The sequence below is a fragment of the Mustelus asterias genome, chromosome 12, assembly GCF_964213995.1.
Source record: "Mustelus asterias chromosome 12, sMusAst1.hap1.1, whole genome shotgun sequence".
Classification (NCBI taxonomy): Eukaryota; Metazoa; Chordata; class Chondrichthyes; order Carcharhiniformes; family Triakidae; genus Mustelus; species Mustelus asterias.
Window position 1 is genome coordinate 44,873,053 of NC_135812.1, and position 19,606 is coordinate 44,892,658.

Here is a 19,606-nt window from a genome sequence, read left to right on the forward strand (position 1 = left end):
CAGGCGTTGAGCAGGTATTTTGTCTGTCTTCACGAAGAGAACTCCCCACAATACTTGAAAATCAGTAAGAAGTCTCACACCACCAGGTTAAAGTCCAACGTGTTTATTTGGAGTCACAGGCTTTCGGAGCGCTGCTCCTTCCTCAGGTGAGTGTTTTGGAGCAACACTCCAAAAGCTCATGATTCCAAATAAACCGATTGGACTTTAACCTGGTGTTGTGAGACTTCTTACTGTGCCGACCCCAGTCCAACATCATTACTTGAAAATCAGGAAGTGAGTGGGAGGAAAGAACTTAAAACAATTGCCATCAGCAGGGAAAAGATGTTGAGAAAATTATTTGTACCTAAAAGCTGACCAGTCCCAGGGATCAGGTGGCCTGCATCCTTCTTGCAGCAGAGTTAGCATTGGCTAAAATCTTTCCTTGGGTTCTGGAAGAGTCCCAGAGGATTGGAAAGTACCTAGTGTAACCCCTTTACTCAAAAAAAAAACAACGGGGAGCACTAAGCAAACATCTGTTATTGGGAAATTGCTAGAATTCATTATTAAGAAAGTCATAGGATACTTAAATAATAATTTAACCAGAGTCAACATGCATTTGTGAAAGGGAAATCATGTTTAATGTGAGTTTTTAAGTAACAAGCAAAGTGGATAAAGGGGAATTTGTGGATGTGGTGTACTTGGATTTTTAGAAGACATTCGATGAGGTGCCACATCCAAGATTACTACACAAAGTAGCATTGTAGGGAAAATAGCGGCATAGATAAAGAATTAGTTGGCTAACAGGAAGTAGAGAGTGTGGATAAATGGGTCCTTTTCAGGTTGGCGAGCTATGTGACAAGTGGAATGCATTGGGATCAATGTTGGGGCCTCTAGTATTTATGAACTACAATGATTTGGATGGTAGCTAAATTTGCTGATAGCACCGAGATGGGTAGGAAGTTGTCAAGAGGAGGTAGAGTGTCTGCAAAGGGATGTAGATGGGTTAAGTGAGCAGACAAAGGTTTGACAAATGGCGTTTAATGTGGGGAAAATGTGAACTTGTCTGCTTTGGCAGGAAGAATAGAAAAACAGCATGCTATTTAAATGGAGAGAGTCATAGAATCTGTACAGTGCAGAAGGAGGCCATTTGGCCCATCAAGTCAGCACCGACCACAGTCCCACTCAGGCCCTATACCCGTAACCCCACATATTTACCCTGCTAATCCCTGACACTCAGGTCAATTTAGCTGGCCAGTCAACCTAACCCACATATCTTTGGAGTGTGGGAGGAAACCGGAGCACCCGGAAGAAACCCATTCAGATACGGGGAGAATGTGCAAACTCCACACAGACAGTGACTCGAGGCCGGAATTGAACCCTGGTCCCTGGCCCTGAGGCAGCAGTTCTAACCATTGTGCCACCGTACCGCCCCTGGGATTGCAAAACACAGTGGTATAGAGGGATCGGATTGTCCTGGCACATGAATCGCCAAAAGTTAATATGCAGGTACAGCATGTTATTAGAAAGGCAAATGGAATGTTGACATTTATAGCAAGTGGAATGGAATATAAAAGTAGGGAAGTTTTACTGCAGCATGGTGAGACCATGTCTGGAATATGTGTATAGTTTCAATTTTCTTTTTTGAAAAAATATATAATTACATTAGGAGCAATATGGAGAAGGTTCACTAAATTCATTCCTGGGCTGAGGAACATATCTTGTGAAGAAAGGGTTAGACTTAAACCCATTGGCGTTTAGAAAAAATGTGATATTGAAATCTAGAACTATGGGACCCACTTTATTCCTAAAGTGGTCTACCGTTGACTGAGATGAGGAGGATTTTTTCTGAATCATTAGTCTGTGCAATCCTCTTCCCCAGAAAGCAGTAGAGGCTGGCTCATTGAATTTGTTCAAGGCTGAGTTGGACAGATTTTTGATGGACAGAGGAATCAGTGGTTATGAGGAACAAATGACAAAGTGGAGTTGAGGCACAACCAGATCAGCTATGATCTTATTGAATGATGGAGAGGGCTCAAAAGGATTGATTGGCCTATTGAACTTCAAAACCGTCCATGGCAACATTTTTTTTGCAGAGGATGCAAAACACCTCAAATCTACAAAATTGATTTTCTGAAGGGATTAGTTTCAAACAACCAGATGCTGATAGTCTTAAACATTTTAGTAAATCCCTGCATTATCAGTTAATAAAATACTGCAGCTAAAGGTTCGCTAAACTGGTGACCTGGTAGGGACCAGAGTCCCAACTTGGATTAGGAAGCCAGACGAGGCCTTAACAGCGCCTCTCCCCTTGGGCATAAATATGAGGACAGGATGTCTCGCTTCAGGAGCAACTTTGCTGACAAACCAGGGATCCCCTTTAGCAAAAACAAGCTTTATTTATTAACACAGGCCAAGTATAACTGTAGCAAGTGAAGCTCCTTAACGCTTAACAGTTGAACAATAGTTAAAGAATGAAAGGAAACAACTTTAATTTCCATCACTGTCTTAGTCCCAGTCAAGCAACACTCTTTCCCACAGACTTAACTCCATGTTAAACACAGTCAGCAACCACAAAATACACCTGCTATAAGGACTGTAGTCAATCTTGAAGCCCCCAGAGAGAGATTTTGGGCTCCAAAGCAGCTCGCTGACCTTTGTCTCCAAGCAAACCCAAACCAGAACTGAAAGCTGTTTTTCTCTGCTACATACCTAGCTCTACCCATTAACCACATGATCGCACAACCCTGTCTATCAACCTCATCACAAACCATCACCACAAGCCTTAAAATCATCCATTCTGTAACCTCTTTTGTGGTCTCCTTGGTTGGGAAACACTGCAAAAAGGAGTTTTTGTAATTATTATCTTTCTTGATCATGAACGGGAACAAGTGAATTAACCAAGGATTCATAATGCAAGTGAAATTGGTCACCGTTCTTCCAGGAGTAATCCCCAAGCAACACACTGTTGCAGTCCTTGATCTTGCCATTAGACAACTGTTGAACCTGTCTATAGTGCTGGGGATGTGTTACCTTAGAAGTTAGCCAAAAACAAGTACTAAACATATAAAACTGTTTCTGTATTAATGTTTTGGGGCTGCAACGGAATTGGCTTGGGGAAGGTTGCTTTAATATTTCTACGCGTTTTGCTGACTTGGCTGAGGACGATGCTGTCACATCTTTAGGATAGGCTGATTTTTCTTTTTGTGTAGAAGCTTGTGGTAAAGTAAGAGGGCAAGTAAAGTGTTCACTTTTTAATGTTACACTGAGCATGATGCTCACCAGTACTGGGTTCTGTATTCCTGTTTTCTTTCCCCCTCTGGTTTTGAATGTGCCCCTGAATATGCATTCGGGTTTTATTTTAATTAAAGCATTGAGACCACATCATACCACATTTTATCAAAATAAATATACCTTGTTAACTTGGACACTTGACATACCACTTCAGTTTGTGATTAGTATGAGTTCTGGCACAATTAGTGAAGCTTTTGAACCCAAACTTTGAATGGAAGTTCTAGGACTTAAAGGCACCCCACACCTACTTATACTATTGACCATGCCTACTTCTATAACTTCTCACCTTGAACCTAAGTACATGTGGTTAGTTATATAAATCTTTTGAAGTAAGATGATTAAACTTGTTTTGTGTTAACTTTGCTCTACATTTTGTGTGCCACAGGTTTCAGAGTGAATGAACTAGTACACTTCTCGACCTCTTCTTAACTGAAGCTCATGCATTGCACACACCTGTGGTTTCTGAAGCTGCAAAATTTCATAAAATTACAAAAAGCTTTTTGAGTAGCTTTGGCGTTATTGAAAGCAAACAAGTCGAAAGTCTACTGGCCAATTTTTAAAATAAATTGAAGCTTTCACCTAAAGGCTAAATGGCAGGTGTACTCCAGTAGCACTCAAATTTTGAAACACAATTGCACTTCCACCAACACTAGACACTAACATTTTCCATCCTGATCATTTTTGAAGTAAAGAGCTTTGCTGCTGTTTAAGTTATTTGCAAACTCTCTTTGAGGTTTGTGAATATCCTGGTTATGTCATCAATAGTAAACTAGCATGTGGCAGTAATGGTGTCAAAACATTCAATACCTTGGATCAAGTCAAGCTAAAGCCTTTTGGTTTCAACCTGTAACTGGCATGAGGAAAGCGTCATTTCTTCAATTTTTTTCCTCTGCAGTGGTGGTGACCGTGGTGGCTTCAATAATTTTGGTGGTAAGTTCAGAGTATTGGAACTGTTTCAGTGAAATTCTGTATGACATCTGTGACGTAAAGCCACCATTTCTTCGTAACTTTGAGTGAGGGCACTCAGCGTATACTGCTGAGAGCTTATTCAGTCTGGAAATAAAGCATGCATTTGGCCAAGGGTTCAGAATTTTCTGTCAACAGCAATGTTGAGACTTGTTCCTAAGTTTGGGGCTGAGGTGAGGGGAAAAATGGAATGTTGGATGGAGAAAATGAGGCAAAAAGCAACCTTTCAAGGTTTAGTACTAAAAATACAAAACCTAAACTGGAAAATGTGTTATGGACTTGATGTTCCAGTCCTCATCAATGTTCCCTCTCAAGTTGGGGGTGCACGCAGTCATGTAGCAACCTGGAAAGTCTTGTACAGGTTGCTCAAGTTATCCCCTTTTTTAAGGTATTGTGCAACATATTTGATGGGGCTGTGCATTAAAAAATGAGGCAATGGACCCCATCACAAAATGGGCAATCATTTGTCTTCACTAAAGTTATCGGAGTAGCGACTCGAGTGCTCAGTTTATTTTTGGGCAGAAAAAATTAGGACAAATCCTCCATCAAATGTATGAAGAAAATATTTTTTCTTTTTGTCTGACTACATTGGTAAGAGTGTGGTTGTATTGTGGAACCTCTTTATCTAAAAAAATTTAAGTCAGTTAAGTAAGCAGATTCAGTGAGTGCTGAGATTCTTTTACAAAGCAAGACGGTAATGACATATAGGAGCTGGCTGAGTGGCATTATCCAAACAAAGTATTTGGGCCTGGTATTATTGTAATTCAACCTATCTAGCTTAACAGGTTGTTTTCTGTAAGAATTATCAGCAATGACTCTTCCTAGACCAATGGCATCAAGACAGAAACTGTTCTCAAACATTGTAAAGATGTTTAGGTATGCAATTTATGCCTTGGGCATAAATTGCATACCTAAAATTATGTATTAAATTGTCCCATCTGTAAATGATCAATCAGTTAAGGTTTTGTGTACTGATGCTCGCCTGCCATAAAGTCTAACTAGGACAATTGGGTGTTGTATTTAGGCATGAAAACATCAGTTTCAGAAGCTTTCTTAATGTCAGTCAATGCATATAGCAAAACAAATCCTGTTCACGCAAAACATCTAAGAGGAGAGAACTGTTGGGACACAATCAGTGTGATGGTATGAAGCAGTACACATTCTTGATGTGAAAACCAGTATGCAGGTCAATTCTGGGCTAAAAGTAAAGGAGAGTAAGTTCAATGGTTGCTATTTCTGGATAGTGTTGCACCCAAAGAAACTGAAAACATTGTTATGGTTCTGTTTGAATGAATGTTCCTACTTAATGTAGTGCAAGTGTGCAACTTTGCCTTGCTTAATTAAATCACTTTAAAAACTAGTTTTAGAGCCCTGTCCTTTCTTCTCTGCAGGTTCAAGAGATCGTGGACAGGGGCCTAATCCTGGTAGGCAAACTTCAATATTCTACAGACTAATGATATCTCATGACTTTTCTGTTTTTAAAAAACATGCTGCAATTAGTTATTAACTGGATATCTGCAGTATTTGAATGCACCTGAATCAATTGAGTGGCTTACTTGTTCACTAACTTTAAACTAGTTTATTTTAAATGACATACCCTGTTGACTGCAAGCATAAACTTGATAATCAGCCTATGTATTGGTACTGCCTGGTGTGTTTCTTGTTCTCTGCTGACCTTTTGGACTTTTAATATAGTATTTTTCATCCTAGGAACCTGATTCTGGAAATGCACCATTTTTGCCATGTCCTGGGAGCATTATTTCTCTACTTGCATGATTTTATCATCACCAGTTTCATGTCAGCCTGGTGTTCTGAGCATCCTTAATCAATTGATTCAGATTTGGTACTTATTGAGTTGAAATTGTGCATCACAGGGAAATAACGTCCTTGTATTTTCAGAATGTCTTTAATAATCTAGCTCTGGAGCTTTATATTAATAATGTGACTCGCGTCTACAAGGAAGACTCACAAGCCAATAAAATATGTCCTTTTTATCCACAGCTTCTGACGACAATTCTGATAACAACACCATTTTTGTTCAGGGTCTTGGAGATGATGTGACAACTGAACAAGTTGCTGATTTCTTTAAACAGATTGGTGTAATTAAGGTTTGTGCGTAGTCGTTTTTACATACATCTGGGGAAGGATGTGGATTGCCAACCATTTGTCTTACTGAGCTTCATTTCATTCATAGATTAATAAGAAAACTGGAAATGCCATGATCAACCTCTATACTGACAAAGTTACAGGCAAACTGAAGGGTGAAGCAACAGTGTCTTTTGATGACCCACCATCAGCAAAAGCAGCAATTGATTGGTTTGATGGTAAGATTCTTTTAAATTGAATTTATATTTCACTGACAGGCCAATATTTGTGGTAGTGGCCTGTACATTAAGCGTGAAATGGCATCAAATTTAAAGAGCACTTTTTCTCTAAATGTTTCTATTATGGAGGCAACTAGCCAATTGTGCAAGTTGTTCACAAAAACAACAAATGAAAGAAGTGATGTTCTGTAGAATGGGCAAATTCCCTTCTCTTCAAATAATGCTACAAGTTTCTTCAGTCTACCTGACCAGCCTTGTAGCTTTTAAAGTCGCCAAGATGGCACTTCTAATATTCTAATATCCCTCCCTCCATGGCACTGTTGATTGTCGACCTAGATTGTGCTAAAGCCCTGCAGGGGAGTTTGAACTCTTAACGATGTGACTTTAACTGAGCCAAAATTAACTCTTAAAAGTACCCCAATGACAGAACTGAAGTAGCAGAGCTAAAGCAGGCAACAGCTTGACAGTCTGTAGCCATTCACTAGAAGATGGAAGACTCCTCTCCCCTGATTATAATGATTCATAATGGGAAGTATTGTGCAAATTGATTATAAACTCAAAGACTTTGCATTAACAAAAGGTTGCTTTAAAGTACTGCTTTATCCTGCTTCTGTTGCAATAATATCTTATCTTTTCACATATCTTTTCACCCTCCCTGTTCCCTCTGTTTGGGAGCAATATATAGACATTTCATAAATGGCAGCACCTTCATAGCCAGAAGGATGCCATTGATGTTATAAACATGGACATTGCATACTGATGAGAGATTTGTAAATCTTGCATGTGATTTAGCACTGTAGTCCTGACAAGTGTAACCAGGGAAATGTCCACTTTGCTTTATGTAGATTTTGCTTAACCTTGAATTCATTGCCCCTGCTGAAGTGACTAATAATGTATTCCTTTTAGGAAAGGATTTCCATGGAAACATAATAAAAGTTTCCTTTGCAACAAGGCGATCCGAGTTCGTACGAGGTGGTAGAGGTGGTCGTGGAGGTATATAAATATTTCTATTTGGCAGAAATTGGGATTTTTATTTTAACTTTGAAATGTGACTTATGGGGTACCTTTTTCCTTTGTAGGTCAGATGGGCAGGGGACATGGTGGTCGTGGTTTTCAAGGTGGTGGTGGTGGTTCAAGAGGTGATGATTGGACTTGCCCAAATCCGTAAGTCATTAAAAAAATGTTTTCCATAATATTCACAATTGTTGATTTGGTCATAAGTTTGAAAACAATGAATTAGCATTTTAAAAAATTCATGACCTAGACTAATTCAAGGTAATACTTGAAATTGTTATCGGCACATTGAGTGTAAACAGTGAATTTTGTTTTTTCTAGGACATGTGGTAATGTCAACTTTGCGTGGAGAAATGAATGCAACCAGTGCAAAACTCCCAGAGCTGACAGTGGTGGTCTGTATTGGAATCAAAACCAATATTTTATCCTCTTATCTACATTTTGTTTTACTTGTCCTGTTCTTTCTTCAGAACACCCACACCAATGAAGCTAATGTTAAAGAAAATGTACATCAGGCTTTTCATGTATTTGCCTCGAGTGCTTTCAGTCAAATCAAGTGCTTTTTGAAATGTAGCTGCTGTTCTAATTTTGGAAAAGTGGTGTCCAATCTGTCCACAACAAATTAGGGATAAAGAGCATAGATTGGGTCTCTTTTTTTTCCTAGGAGAAAAAAACTGAATGGAAACTTGATCAAGTTATTCACGATCCTAAGGGATATGGATAGCGTAAATAGAAGCTGTTCCCACTCCGGAGCATCAAGAACAAAAGGGCACAGATTCAAAATAATTGGCAGAGTAAAAGTGATGTGAAGGGTGGGGGGGGGGAAGAGAGAATGACAATGGATGGGGGGGGGGGGAGAGAGAATGACAATGGATGGGGGGGGGAGGGGAGAGAGAATGACAATGGATATTTCACCCAGTGGGTCATTGGAATCTGGAACAAACCTGAGAGGGTGGTGGAGGTAGGTTTGATTTCGGTATTCGAAAGAGAATTGGATTATCAGAAAAAAATGTGCAAGGTTATGGGGGTGAGGCAACGGAATAGGACTACTTGGAATGATCTTTCTGAGAGTCAATGCAAACCTGAATGGTTGGGTTCTGCACTGTATTGATTGTGAATAACCTGATCATTTGTCTTTGTGATAATGGATTGATCAGGACACTGTGGATAACTCCACTGCTGCTCTTCAAAGTAGTGCCATCCATCTGCATAGGCAGATAGGACCTGAGTTTAGTTCTGCACTGGAGTGTCAGCCTTTGAATTTTGTGTTCAAGACCTACATTGTGACTTGAACCTGGAATTTCTAGGATCAAAAGTACCACCAACTGAGCTGTGGCTGAACTAATTTCCAGGGCTGGATTTTACAGATTAGTGCAGAATAGTTGGAGTTTAAAATTAATGCGCTCAGCTTTTAGAATGCTTCAATTTTTAATATTGAGGCTTGCAGTTTATTCCAGGTGCCTTCCTTCAACTTTAGTCTTTTAAAACAAGAGTTCTTTCTGTTTTCTTAGAACATCATGGAAGAGGTGGTTTCAGAGGCCGAGGGGGATACCGTGGAGGCAGAGGTGGAGATCGTGGTTATGGTTCTGGAAAAATGGGTGGAGGAAGGTATGGACTAAAAAAGAACTTTGTTATCTTTTGGAGAAGAAAAAAGACCAATTGTGCATTATTTGAATGCAACTAGGAAAAGCTTAACCATGGCAATGTAAAAATTTGATGCAATAAGAAAGGAACCATAAGGATTTTCACAGTAACTTCATTCCAGTGTTAATGTAAGCCTACTTGCGATATTAATAAATTTAAAAGGCTGGATTTTGCAGTCTCCCCAGGTGTTTATAAAGTGCATAAAATACGACGGGTGGCAATCCCACCATTTTCCTGCTGTCTCCCAAGATGCAGTAGGAGGGAGGGTCAGATGCTGAAATTGACAACCCTTTTATTTTAAATAAATAATTGGCAGTTGAGCTTGTGACCAAGCGAATTAACTGGGATAATACATTGTGTACACCATAATACGGTTGGAGTGGGCAGGCTTCTATTTTTAAGGAAGCTACCTAAAAGCTAGGAAAGAGGGGTATATCCTTCAGGGACTGCATTGGGGGCACACCCCCATCCCAATGATACTCCTCCTCACCTCGCCTACAAACCCCCTCCCTGGGCTGCCAGTCCAATGTGCCCATTTTACTTCCATGCTCTTCATCCCAGGGCCTCCTTACAATCACAGCCTGGCACTGAGTTCTGGCACTGCTAGGACTTCTAATCACTTGGGGATAGGTTGAAGGGTCGAAGTCATCCTCTCTCTCTCCTTGTTTATCCTGCGGTGTCCAATCTCTCTGTTTCCTCCTCTTTCTTCCCCTCCCCCCAACTGCATGAAATCAAGCTCCATACTTAATCTAATGCAGGGATGTCTAAGCAATGTGAAGCCTTTGATTTCTTTCCTGATGCTTTATTTTAATTTCTGGAGTTTGTAAATGTTGCTTCATTGGTGGATGATTGAACCCTGTCTGTTTGTATCTGCATCAAACTTTTGATTTGTGGCATTTGACAGATAAACTTCACCACCTAAAGTCATATAAGCCTGGCTGTCTAATCAGGCCTTTGGCAAAAGTTGTTGCACTGTTAGTGAAATCTAATTGTGGAGAAAATGTTATTTTTGTTTTTTATTTCAGAAGTGATCACAGATCAGAGCGACGTGACAGGCCTTACTGAAAGCATGCTGGGAACAAAAGTTTTTTTTTTGCTTTAGTGGTGCTTTAACATTGATGCAATGTAATGTACTTTTTTCACAGTATGTATTTGAAGACAAAGATTAAAATGAATTTTTAATAAATTGCCTGTACAGTGACTTGTCTTTGACTACTCCTAGTTGGGTCAGTAGTATCGGCATAGCTGGTTGTTTCATGTGAACGGTACACTTGTATGCAACTGTGTGGTTCATTACCGTGTCATTTCGGGTGGTATATTTCCCTTTCTGTATAGAGGGATTCATAAATTGTATAAAAATGTGACTGCAATACTTTCAGTTGAAGTTTAGTCTTGAGTTTTAACAATGGATACGAAACATGTTGCTTTTTTCTCTTAATCTGAAATCTGCAATAAAAATGTGTGTATCCAATGGTTTGGCTTCTAATATCCTATAGCAATAAGTGTGTTGGCTAATGAAAACGTTTGAATTTGCTAGTTTCATATGTACTTAAGCATCATTGATTTAATAATCAAGGTGAATTGACCCTGCATTATAAGTAACCCCAGTGAAACTTCAGAAGTCTTAAAAGTATGTCCTTGGTGGAGCCTGGCCTTTCATTTCCCACTGTACTGTAAACTCTTAACTTGGGAACATAGTTCCTTATTTCACATGCGCATATGACTTGCTAACATTCTGACTTGTAGAAGAATAAGGGAACTGCTTCCACTTAACTCCAATGTTTTGCTATATTTGGGGATAAAGCATGCTTGTCCCATTTCTTCCCTCTCCTCTTGCCTTTCCCCGGTAATCTTTAGCTTTTTAATATATTGTTAAACTGACCCCACCTGAATTTTTAAAACTGATCTTGGCAGCTGATGTTTGGGTCCAGCTGCATCGCAGGTAGTGTTGCATGGTTCATAACATGCTGCTGCTTTGCAGTAGAGGTGATAAATTTTGCTAACTTAAGTCAAGCTGGGATCGCTTGGAATTGAGCAATGCTTAGGTCTTGCCAAGTAATCCCTGAGGTACAGTGGTAGCTACCATGTGGAAAGTCTCCCTTTTTTGGGAATGGGTTATGTGCTTACCCTCTTAAACAGCCATTTACTATTTCCTTGTCTTTTTTTTTTACCACTGAAGGTAGTTTTTGTAAAGTAGTTTTTATGGAGTTAGTCACTGGCAAGGCCAGCATTTGTTGTCCATCCTTAATTGCCCTTTAACTCGGGGGCTAGGCCATTTCAGAGGGCAGACCATGTTGCTGTGGGTTTAGCTGCATGTAGACCAGACTGGGTAAGGATGGCAGATTTCCTTCTTTGAAGGACATTAGTGCACCAGATGGGTTTTCACAACAATGGAGTGACATGGTGGCACAGTGGTTAGCACTGATACCTCTCAGCTTCAATTCCGGCCTCAGGTGACTGTAGTTTTTATGTTATCCCCATGTCTGTGGTTGTCCTCTGGGTGCTCCAGTTTCCTCCCACAGTCCAAAGATGAGCAGGTTAGGTGGATTGGCCATGCTAAATTGCCTGTTGATGCAGGGGAATTGGTGGGGTAAATATGTGGGGTTACGGGGTAACGCCTGGGTGGGATTGTTGTCCATTCACATTCGATGTGCCAAATGGTGGCCTTCTGCATTATAGGGATTCTATAATTGTCGATAATTTCATGATCACCATTACTGAGATTAGTTTTCAATTCCAGGTTTTATTTATTGAACCTATGTTTCCTGCCTATTGGTTTGGGCTTCTGGATTACTAGCCCAGTAACATTGCCACGACACCATCTTTCCATTTTCCATTGTTCAGGAATGGAATTTAATTTATAATGTTTGGAAACATCTTTGCATTTGGAGAAAAACTGCATTGGTTTATTAAGTGTTAAAAATATTGTAAATGCTGCTTTGTCTTGCTTTCAATGAAAAACATTAATACACCAGTAGCTTTTATGCTTGCCGAAAATAAGCAGAACTAAATTTCATAATTTGCCATTGGATTTATACTTATTATTGGACCAGTTATATAACAACTAGGATACTGCAGCATTCAACATGCTGAAGCCATGGTCTTCTCTTTTTATATCACTTGAACAGCTTTTTATTACAGTTCCCATCGCAACAGAATATGTTTCCATTCCATATCGTCCTCTTGCCCTTTATTTGTTGATTGCCTTTTGGATTTCAGCTGACTTGTTACACCATTACTATCTCTAGCATTTGATCTTGTTATTTATTTCTAGCCGCTATAATCAATTCTGCACTTGTAACCTTAGTGCCTGTGTTCGTTGTCTGTTTTTGTGGCTACTTTCAGATTCACAGGTCTATCAGGTTTAGATTGTGGAAAGTTCAAAAGCTGAAAGTGGAAATATATGAAAAGAAACCTCGTCCAAATGTTCAGGCTGCCTGAGGCCTTTTGGATAAATAGAGGCCATGATTAATTTAGTCAAATCGAGTGAATTTTGAGACTTCAAGCAAATTATCAGAGGACCGTATACAGCTGCCCGTGACAATGGGGTGATTGAAATTAAATCAGTGACTGATTACCGTCTCTATTAATTTAACAGATTTGCCAAATAGACTTATCCAGTCAAAATACTTCAAAGTATCAAAGTGCCTGTGTACCATAATGGTGTAAGAAGTCTCTCGGGTTTATTTGGTAGCACAAACCACTAGCTTTCGAAGTGCTGCTCCTTCATCAGGTGAGTGGGATTTCAGTTCACAAACGGCATATAAAGACACAAACTCAATTTACAAAATAATGGTTGGAATGCGAGTCTTTACAGGTAATCAAGTCTTAAAAGTACAGACAATGTGAGTGGAGGGTTAAGCACAGGTTAGAGATGTGCATTGTCTCCAGCCAGGACAGTTAAGTGAGATTTTGCAAGCCCAGGCAAGGTTACAGATCGTGTGACATGAATCCAAGATCCCGTTGAGGCCTTCCTCGTGTGCGAAACTTGGCTATCAGTCTCTGCTCAGCGACTGCGTTGTCGTGCGTCGTGAAGGCTGTCTTGGAGAACTTGAAGATTCGCGTTACAACCATTATTTTCTAAATTGAGTTTGTCTTTATGTGCCCTGTTTGTGAACTGAAATCCCACTCGCCTGATGAAGGGGCAGTGCTCCGAAAGCTAGTGGCTTGTGGTACCAAATAAATCTGTTGGACTTTAACCTGGTGTTGTGAGACTTCTTACTGTGTTTACCCCAGTCCAACGCCAGCATCTCCACATCATACCATAATGGTGTCCTTACAAATGCCAAAAAAATGTATTTTTGGTTCAATGACATATTCTGGAATGAGTTTGCCATGTGTTTATAGACCAACTCAATGAGTAGTGATTTCCCTGCTTGAATGGGATAATTATGTTTGTCGTCTTCTATTCTCTTGAGTGCCCAGAAAGAAGGATCTGTCTGAAACTCCAGATTAGTATACCTACCATTCTTTTTGTTGTTGCTAGCTTTATCATGCTAATCAGCAGAACCTCTAATCTTGAGGCTCTGAATGCCAAGTGAAAATGCATGCCATCTTGGGGAGCGTGGCCATTATTTTGACTTGCAGACTGATGTCGTACTTGTATACAAATGCATCCAAGGACAGTTGCATTAATATTTCATGACCAGTGTACCCCGCTTCCCCAAGACTCATGTATCTTTGTACCTGGATTTGTCACTCAAAGAGCAAGTCTTTGGAATCTTCTGAACACATTTAAAATTTTTCCCCTTGTACTCTTGCAAATTTGTGTTGGTTATTTAACGAGATTACTTGTTCTTATTGTATAAATTGCAGAGGGTGTGTGGCAGGTGAACTAAAAGCTAATGCTTTAGTGATTGAACTAGTTTTGTTCCCTAAGCCTAGAAATAAGCTGCTTTGGCCTGTCCCAACAGTCAAAGCACTACTTTGAAATGTAAAGTCTGAATGAACTGGTGACAGTCTTACTGTAGATTATTCTTGTCTACAACAGGACTAATTACTTGCATAAATGGCTTTCATCTTAGCCTAAAATGTGGTTATTACAAAATAGGTGTAATTTTTTAAAATTTCTGCTTATTTAAGGGATCTATACTTGCCATGCCTACCCTGTGTTTACAAATTCTGTGTTTACAGTAGTATTTGAATAAAGAGATGCCATTTCTTGTTTAGCATCCTGGACAAATTTGTTGGATTTGATTCCAAATCATGTCCAAAAATGACATTCACTGCCGTAGATGGCTAATTCCTGCTGTGGACATTCTCGTAACTAAATTGAACAGATTATTTGCATTTTTTGGCCAATTCTGCAACTTGAAATGCCCTCAAATCTTGGGTTGAGCTGGTGTGAAGTAGTAAAGTAATTTTCTCTGCCTTTGACCTCTTCAGAAATTTGGATTATGCCAGCCTCCTTCCTCAGTTGGTGATAAAACAATATTTCCACTCCAGCTCTGGACATCTAAATCAATGATGCTAGAGCTACCAGTGACTTCTGTTGAAATTGTAACCATTCATTGTTCTCAAGGTGCTTCATGGGCAATGTCAAACTTGACACTATAAATATTAGGGCGGATTGCCAAAAACTTGGTCGAGGTTAATTTTGAGGAGTGTCTTAAAGGAGGAGGAAAGGTGTAGATTTCGGGGTGGAAATTCCAGAACTTGGTCCTTGGTGGTGATATTTTAAGCTAGCAATGGAGGAATTATTAAAATTAGATGAACCCAAAAGGCCTGAGTTGATGGGTTAGGGAACAAAAGCTCCCACCTCTTATACTTGTTACAGACTTAGCAATGAGCAATTTCATAAGTAAAAGTGGTATTAAAAAAATTTTTGCAGTTGACCTGAATAACTGCTTTCCATTGGTAACTGAATAATCCTAGTTTGTAAATCCTGGAGACATTTCTGAGCCATCATCAAATAAGAGGTACGTACCTTGGACTGAGCTTTGACCATCATTGAAGAATATTCCCATATTACTCATTAGTGAATGCTTCTTCTGCAGACTACTAGAGATGTGCTATTTTTCCACCAGTTACCAGTAGTTAGTATACTGTTATATTTCTCCCAATTCCGTCCAAAGACATCAACTACATTTCAACCATCAATATCCATTTATAGACCATTGTAACATAATTAGGTGCATGCTAATTTTTATTTCATGGGATTTGAGCCTGCACTTGTCCATCACTAGTTGCCTTAAAGGTGGTGGTGAGCTGCTACTTTGAACCATTGCAACCCCTGTGTAAATGCACCTTGGGAAGGGAGCTGGGATTTTGACCCAGTGACAGTGAAGGAACATAATGCAGTTTCAAGTTAGGATGGTGTGTGGCTTGGATGGGAACTTGGAGGTGTTGACATTCCCATGTGTCTGCTGTCCTTTAAGGTGGATACAGGCCATGGGTTTGGAAGATGCTGTCGAAAGAGCATTGAAGAGTTGCAGTGCATCTATGATGTGCATTGCTGCTATTGTATACTGCTGATGGAGGAAGTGAATTGGTTGTGGCTGGTGTGCTGATCAAGTGGTAAGCTCTGTCCAGTATGGTGTTGAGCTGCACTCATCCAGCCAAGTGGCAAGTAAGTTATGTGTTTTAATAAAATTGCAAGTTCCTGAAGTTGAGGCTCTCTACAGCTTCAAACAGTCTTGTTTAATATTCCTTGAAGTTTCGGTCAGCGTTGACTCATGTTTTGCAGGGCACCACTGATATGCCTGGGAAGCTCCATTTTGTTGTTTCGGCAGACTATCTCATTTGTACTTGAGTTGTAGATTACAAGGAGTTGGAACATTTTGTATTGTTCAAGTATTTCTTCCACTTACGGAATGCAACAATCATTTTATATCAAAAATCCAGAAATGGCAGTGATGTGAAATATCAGTATCATCCAGAAATCAGTTATTTTACAAACAGTAAAGCATTAAATGGAATCTGTGGTATCTGGCGAAAAAAAGGAGGCTTTTTTCCTACTTCAATTCAGGTAACATAGGAACTAAGAGTAGGCCATTCGAGCCTGCTCTGTCATTCATTTTGATCATTGAATCATTGAATTCAATATTGTAATTTTTTTCTCCCACCCTCTCTTACAGCCTCCCACCCCATATACCTTGATCTCTAGCCCCAAGTAGTTTGAATGGGATAACTAGTTAGTCCCAGTTTAACCTTCATTGTGATCAATGTGATGTATCTTGCTCCAGCCACCTTCTACAATGCCCTCCCCCTTTTAAAAAAAAAAAAGTCCGGCTTCTTGACTGAAGCTTATGGTTTTGCATTTGCATCAACATGTGACAAATTATATAGTCAATATTGTGATATGAATGAACCTTTGGGTGAATAATATGATAATAACTTCCAGGTTGGGCAGCTCTGGCAGGTAGACAGTAGATATTCTCGTGGTTTGCCATCTGGCGGAATACTAGTGCTCACAACAGCCTGTGTTAGAGGGTTGGGTTAAGTCTTGGCCCAATGGAGATGACCCCAAGAAGCAGCGTTGACTAGACACATCAAAGAAAAGCACTGGGGTGAAGAGGTTCCTGGGATGAGGAGGTTCACATTCAGTGTGGATGGGCTGAGGGGCGAGACCTGCCCTTCACTTCGATGAAGCATCAAGTTTTACGGAAGGAGAGAGGAGCGATTTGTGAGTTCAGCTAAAGGGTGTGGAATGCCCTGCCTGCAGCAGGCGTGGACTCGCCAACATTAAGAGCATTCAAATGGTTATTGGATAAACATATGGATGATATTGGAATAGTGTAGATTAGAGGGGCTTTAGATTGGTTTCACTGGTCGGCGCAACATCGAGGGCCGAAGGGCCTGTACTGCGCTGTAATGTTCTATGTTCTATGACACTGCTGAGGTCGAGCATGGGTTGTATCCAATGGCATTTTCCCCTTCATGTAGAGCAGATGGGACTTTGTAAACCTTAGTTGCGGCCATAACTCACTCATTAAAAACTGGGAGGGAGACACGAGGAAATAATCTCAGCAACTGAGACTTAAGTTAGGAACTTCCCGAGTGTAGAGCATGACAGATTGTGTTGTAAACTTGTAACCCAAGAATGCACAAATTCTCTTTACTCAGGATTCTTAAAGGAAAGGCTTTCAGCCCTGGCTGGTAGTACTTATTAAAATAGTTGTTTTGGGAATTATCAGCATTTAAATACTTCCCTTTACACTGGTCCGTGTTACAAGATTTTTTAAAAAGTCCCTAAAAATATGGCATTATTATAATTGGCCATTCCAGGACTTTCTTGCTTCTAAATAGGTTGTACATGAATCATTGTCTTATGTACCCCTTATATCCTTCATCAGTACTGAAAAAGGAACAGCATTTAAGTAGGACTAGCACAATAAATAAAAATGATGAGCACAGTAAGAAGTCTCACAACACCAGGTTGAAGTCCTACTATACTTACCCCAGTCCAATGCGTTTCCATATCCGGGGTGATGAGCACAAAGGTACAGGTAGAATCACCACTTGAGAGGCCTTTAGAAGCAAGTGGCAGAGATAATTTCATGGGAAGAAGTACACTAAAACTCAATGATTTGAGACAAGGCATGTGACCAACGTGTACCCCTTAACATCAGCAAATCTATTGTTAATCTCATGGCTGTGAGATCATTAGATCATGAATTAGCAGGTGTGGGCATTCAGCCCATAATCCACTTTCCTGCCTGTCCCTCATAACCCTTGTCGATGGAAAATCTGTCTCATTCAGCTTTGCGTGTATTCAGTGACCCAGTCTCTGCTTGCTGAAGAAGAGAATTCCAAACACTAATGACGCCTTGTGAGAAGAAATTCCACTTTATTCTGTCTTGAATGGGAGACGCCTTAGTTTTAAACTGTGGCCTCTACTTTGAGATTCTCCCACAAGGGAAAATATCCTTTGGTCCTATTCATTCCTGGGATATGGGTGTTGCTGTCTGGGCCAGCGTTTATTGCCCATCCCAAACTGCCCTTGTGCTGAATAGCTTACTGGGCCATTTCAGAGGGCAGTAAGGAATCAACCACGTTGCTGTAGGTTGGACCAGGTAAGGACGGCAGATTTCCTTCCCTAAAACACAATAAACCAGATGGGTTTTTACAGCAGTCGACAATGGTTTCATGGCCATTAGACTTTTAATTCGATTGAAAAGAAAAATTGAATCCAAATTTCACCATCTGCTATGATAGGATACAAATCCAGATCTCCAGAGTATTATCTCTCTAAATTACAAGTCCAGGGAGAATACCACTGCATTACCACATCCATTGAATCCTCTTAGAATATGCTATCTGTTTCAACAAGATTACCTCTCAATCTTCTAAATTCCAATGACAGTAGGTTCAATCTATCCTCATCACACAGCCACTTTGTTCCAGGAATCAGCCTAGTGAACTTTTTCTGAACTGCTTCTAAAGTAAGCGTATCCTTCAGAAAGGAAACAAAAGCTGTACAAGTCTCCAGGTGTAGAATCACCAATGCCCATATAGCTATTGCGAGGCATCCCTATTTTAATACTCCATCACCTTTGCAATAAAGGCCAACATTCCATTTGCTGTCCTAATTATTTGCTGTCGAATTCCTGCAGTGCAGAAGGAGGCCATTCAGCCCATCATGTCTGCAATGACAACAATCCCACCCAGGCCCTATCCCCTTAATCCTATGTATTTACCCTACTAATCCCCTGACACTAAGGGGCAATTTAGCATAGCCAAACAAAATAACCCACACATCTTGTGGGAGGAAACCGACGCAGACATGGAGAATGTTCAAACTCCACACAGTCCACCCAAAGCCAGAATTGAACCTGGGTCCCTGGCAATGAAGCAGCAGTGCTAACCACTTTACCTACATATTAATGTTTTGTGATGCATGTACAAGGACACCCAGATCCCTCAGTACTTGCAACATTCTGCAGTCTCTCCCAATTTAAATAATACTTTGTTTTTCTATCCATCCTGCCAAAGTGGACAACCACACATTTTCCCACATTATACTCCTGGAAGTTTTTGCCCACTCTCTTAACCTATCTAGTCACTTTGCAGACTCTTCATATTTTCCTCACCTCGCTTTCTTATGTATCTATGTTTTTTGAGAAAATTTGGCAACAATATTCCAGCGGTTAGCACTGCTGCCTCACAGCGCATGCGAGACCCTAATCACTTGCTGTGTGAAAAAGATTTTTCTCATGTCACTTTCCTAAATTGCAGCAATATTTCAAAATATGGATGGGGGGATATATATTTTGAAATATTTTCCCAAATTTTTGACTGTCAGGTTTTCAGTTCCTGCGATTATAGTTTTGACATTATCTTCCAAAGGGAATTCCTCTAATTCTGTGCAATGTTCAGATGAAAACAAGATTTAGTAATCTCCTTGAATCTTATTTCCAACCAAATTCCACCACGGGGACAATTCTTCC

The 19,606-nt window shown here is 40.1% G+C and overlaps 1 protein-coding gene across 2 annotated transcripts in view; it reads left to right on the forward strand.

Annotated features, from left to right (window-relative positions):
- LOC144501409 (TATA-binding protein-associated factor 2N-like) overlaps window positions 1-10,409 on the forward strand; it is a 30,198-nt gene extending 19,789 nt beyond the window's left edge. For both annotated transcript variants that reach the window (XM_078225136.1, XM_078225135.1), the window contains exons 8-16: window positions 4,166-4,200; window positions 5,628-5,660; window positions 6,238-6,344; window positions 6,431-6,560; window positions 7,467-7,553; window positions 7,640-7,724; window positions 7,896-7,969; window positions 9,086-9,182; window positions 10,244-10,409. In XM_078225136.1, the coding sequence (XP_078081262.1) occupies window positions 4,166-4,200; window positions 5,628-5,660; window positions 6,238-6,344; window positions 6,431-6,560; window positions 7,467-7,553; window positions 7,640-7,724; window positions 7,896-7,969; window positions 9,086-9,182; window positions 10,244-10,283 (688 nt within the window). In that variant the 3' untranslated portion in view covers window positions 10,284-10,409. The remainder of the gene's footprint in view (window positions 1-4,165; window positions 4,201-5,627; window positions 5,661-6,237; window positions 6,345-6,430; window positions 6,561-7,466; window positions 7,554-7,639; window positions 7,725-7,895; window positions 7,970-9,085; window positions 9,183-10,243) is intronic.
- The last annotated feature ends 9,197 nt before the right edge of the window (window positions 10,410-19,606 follow it).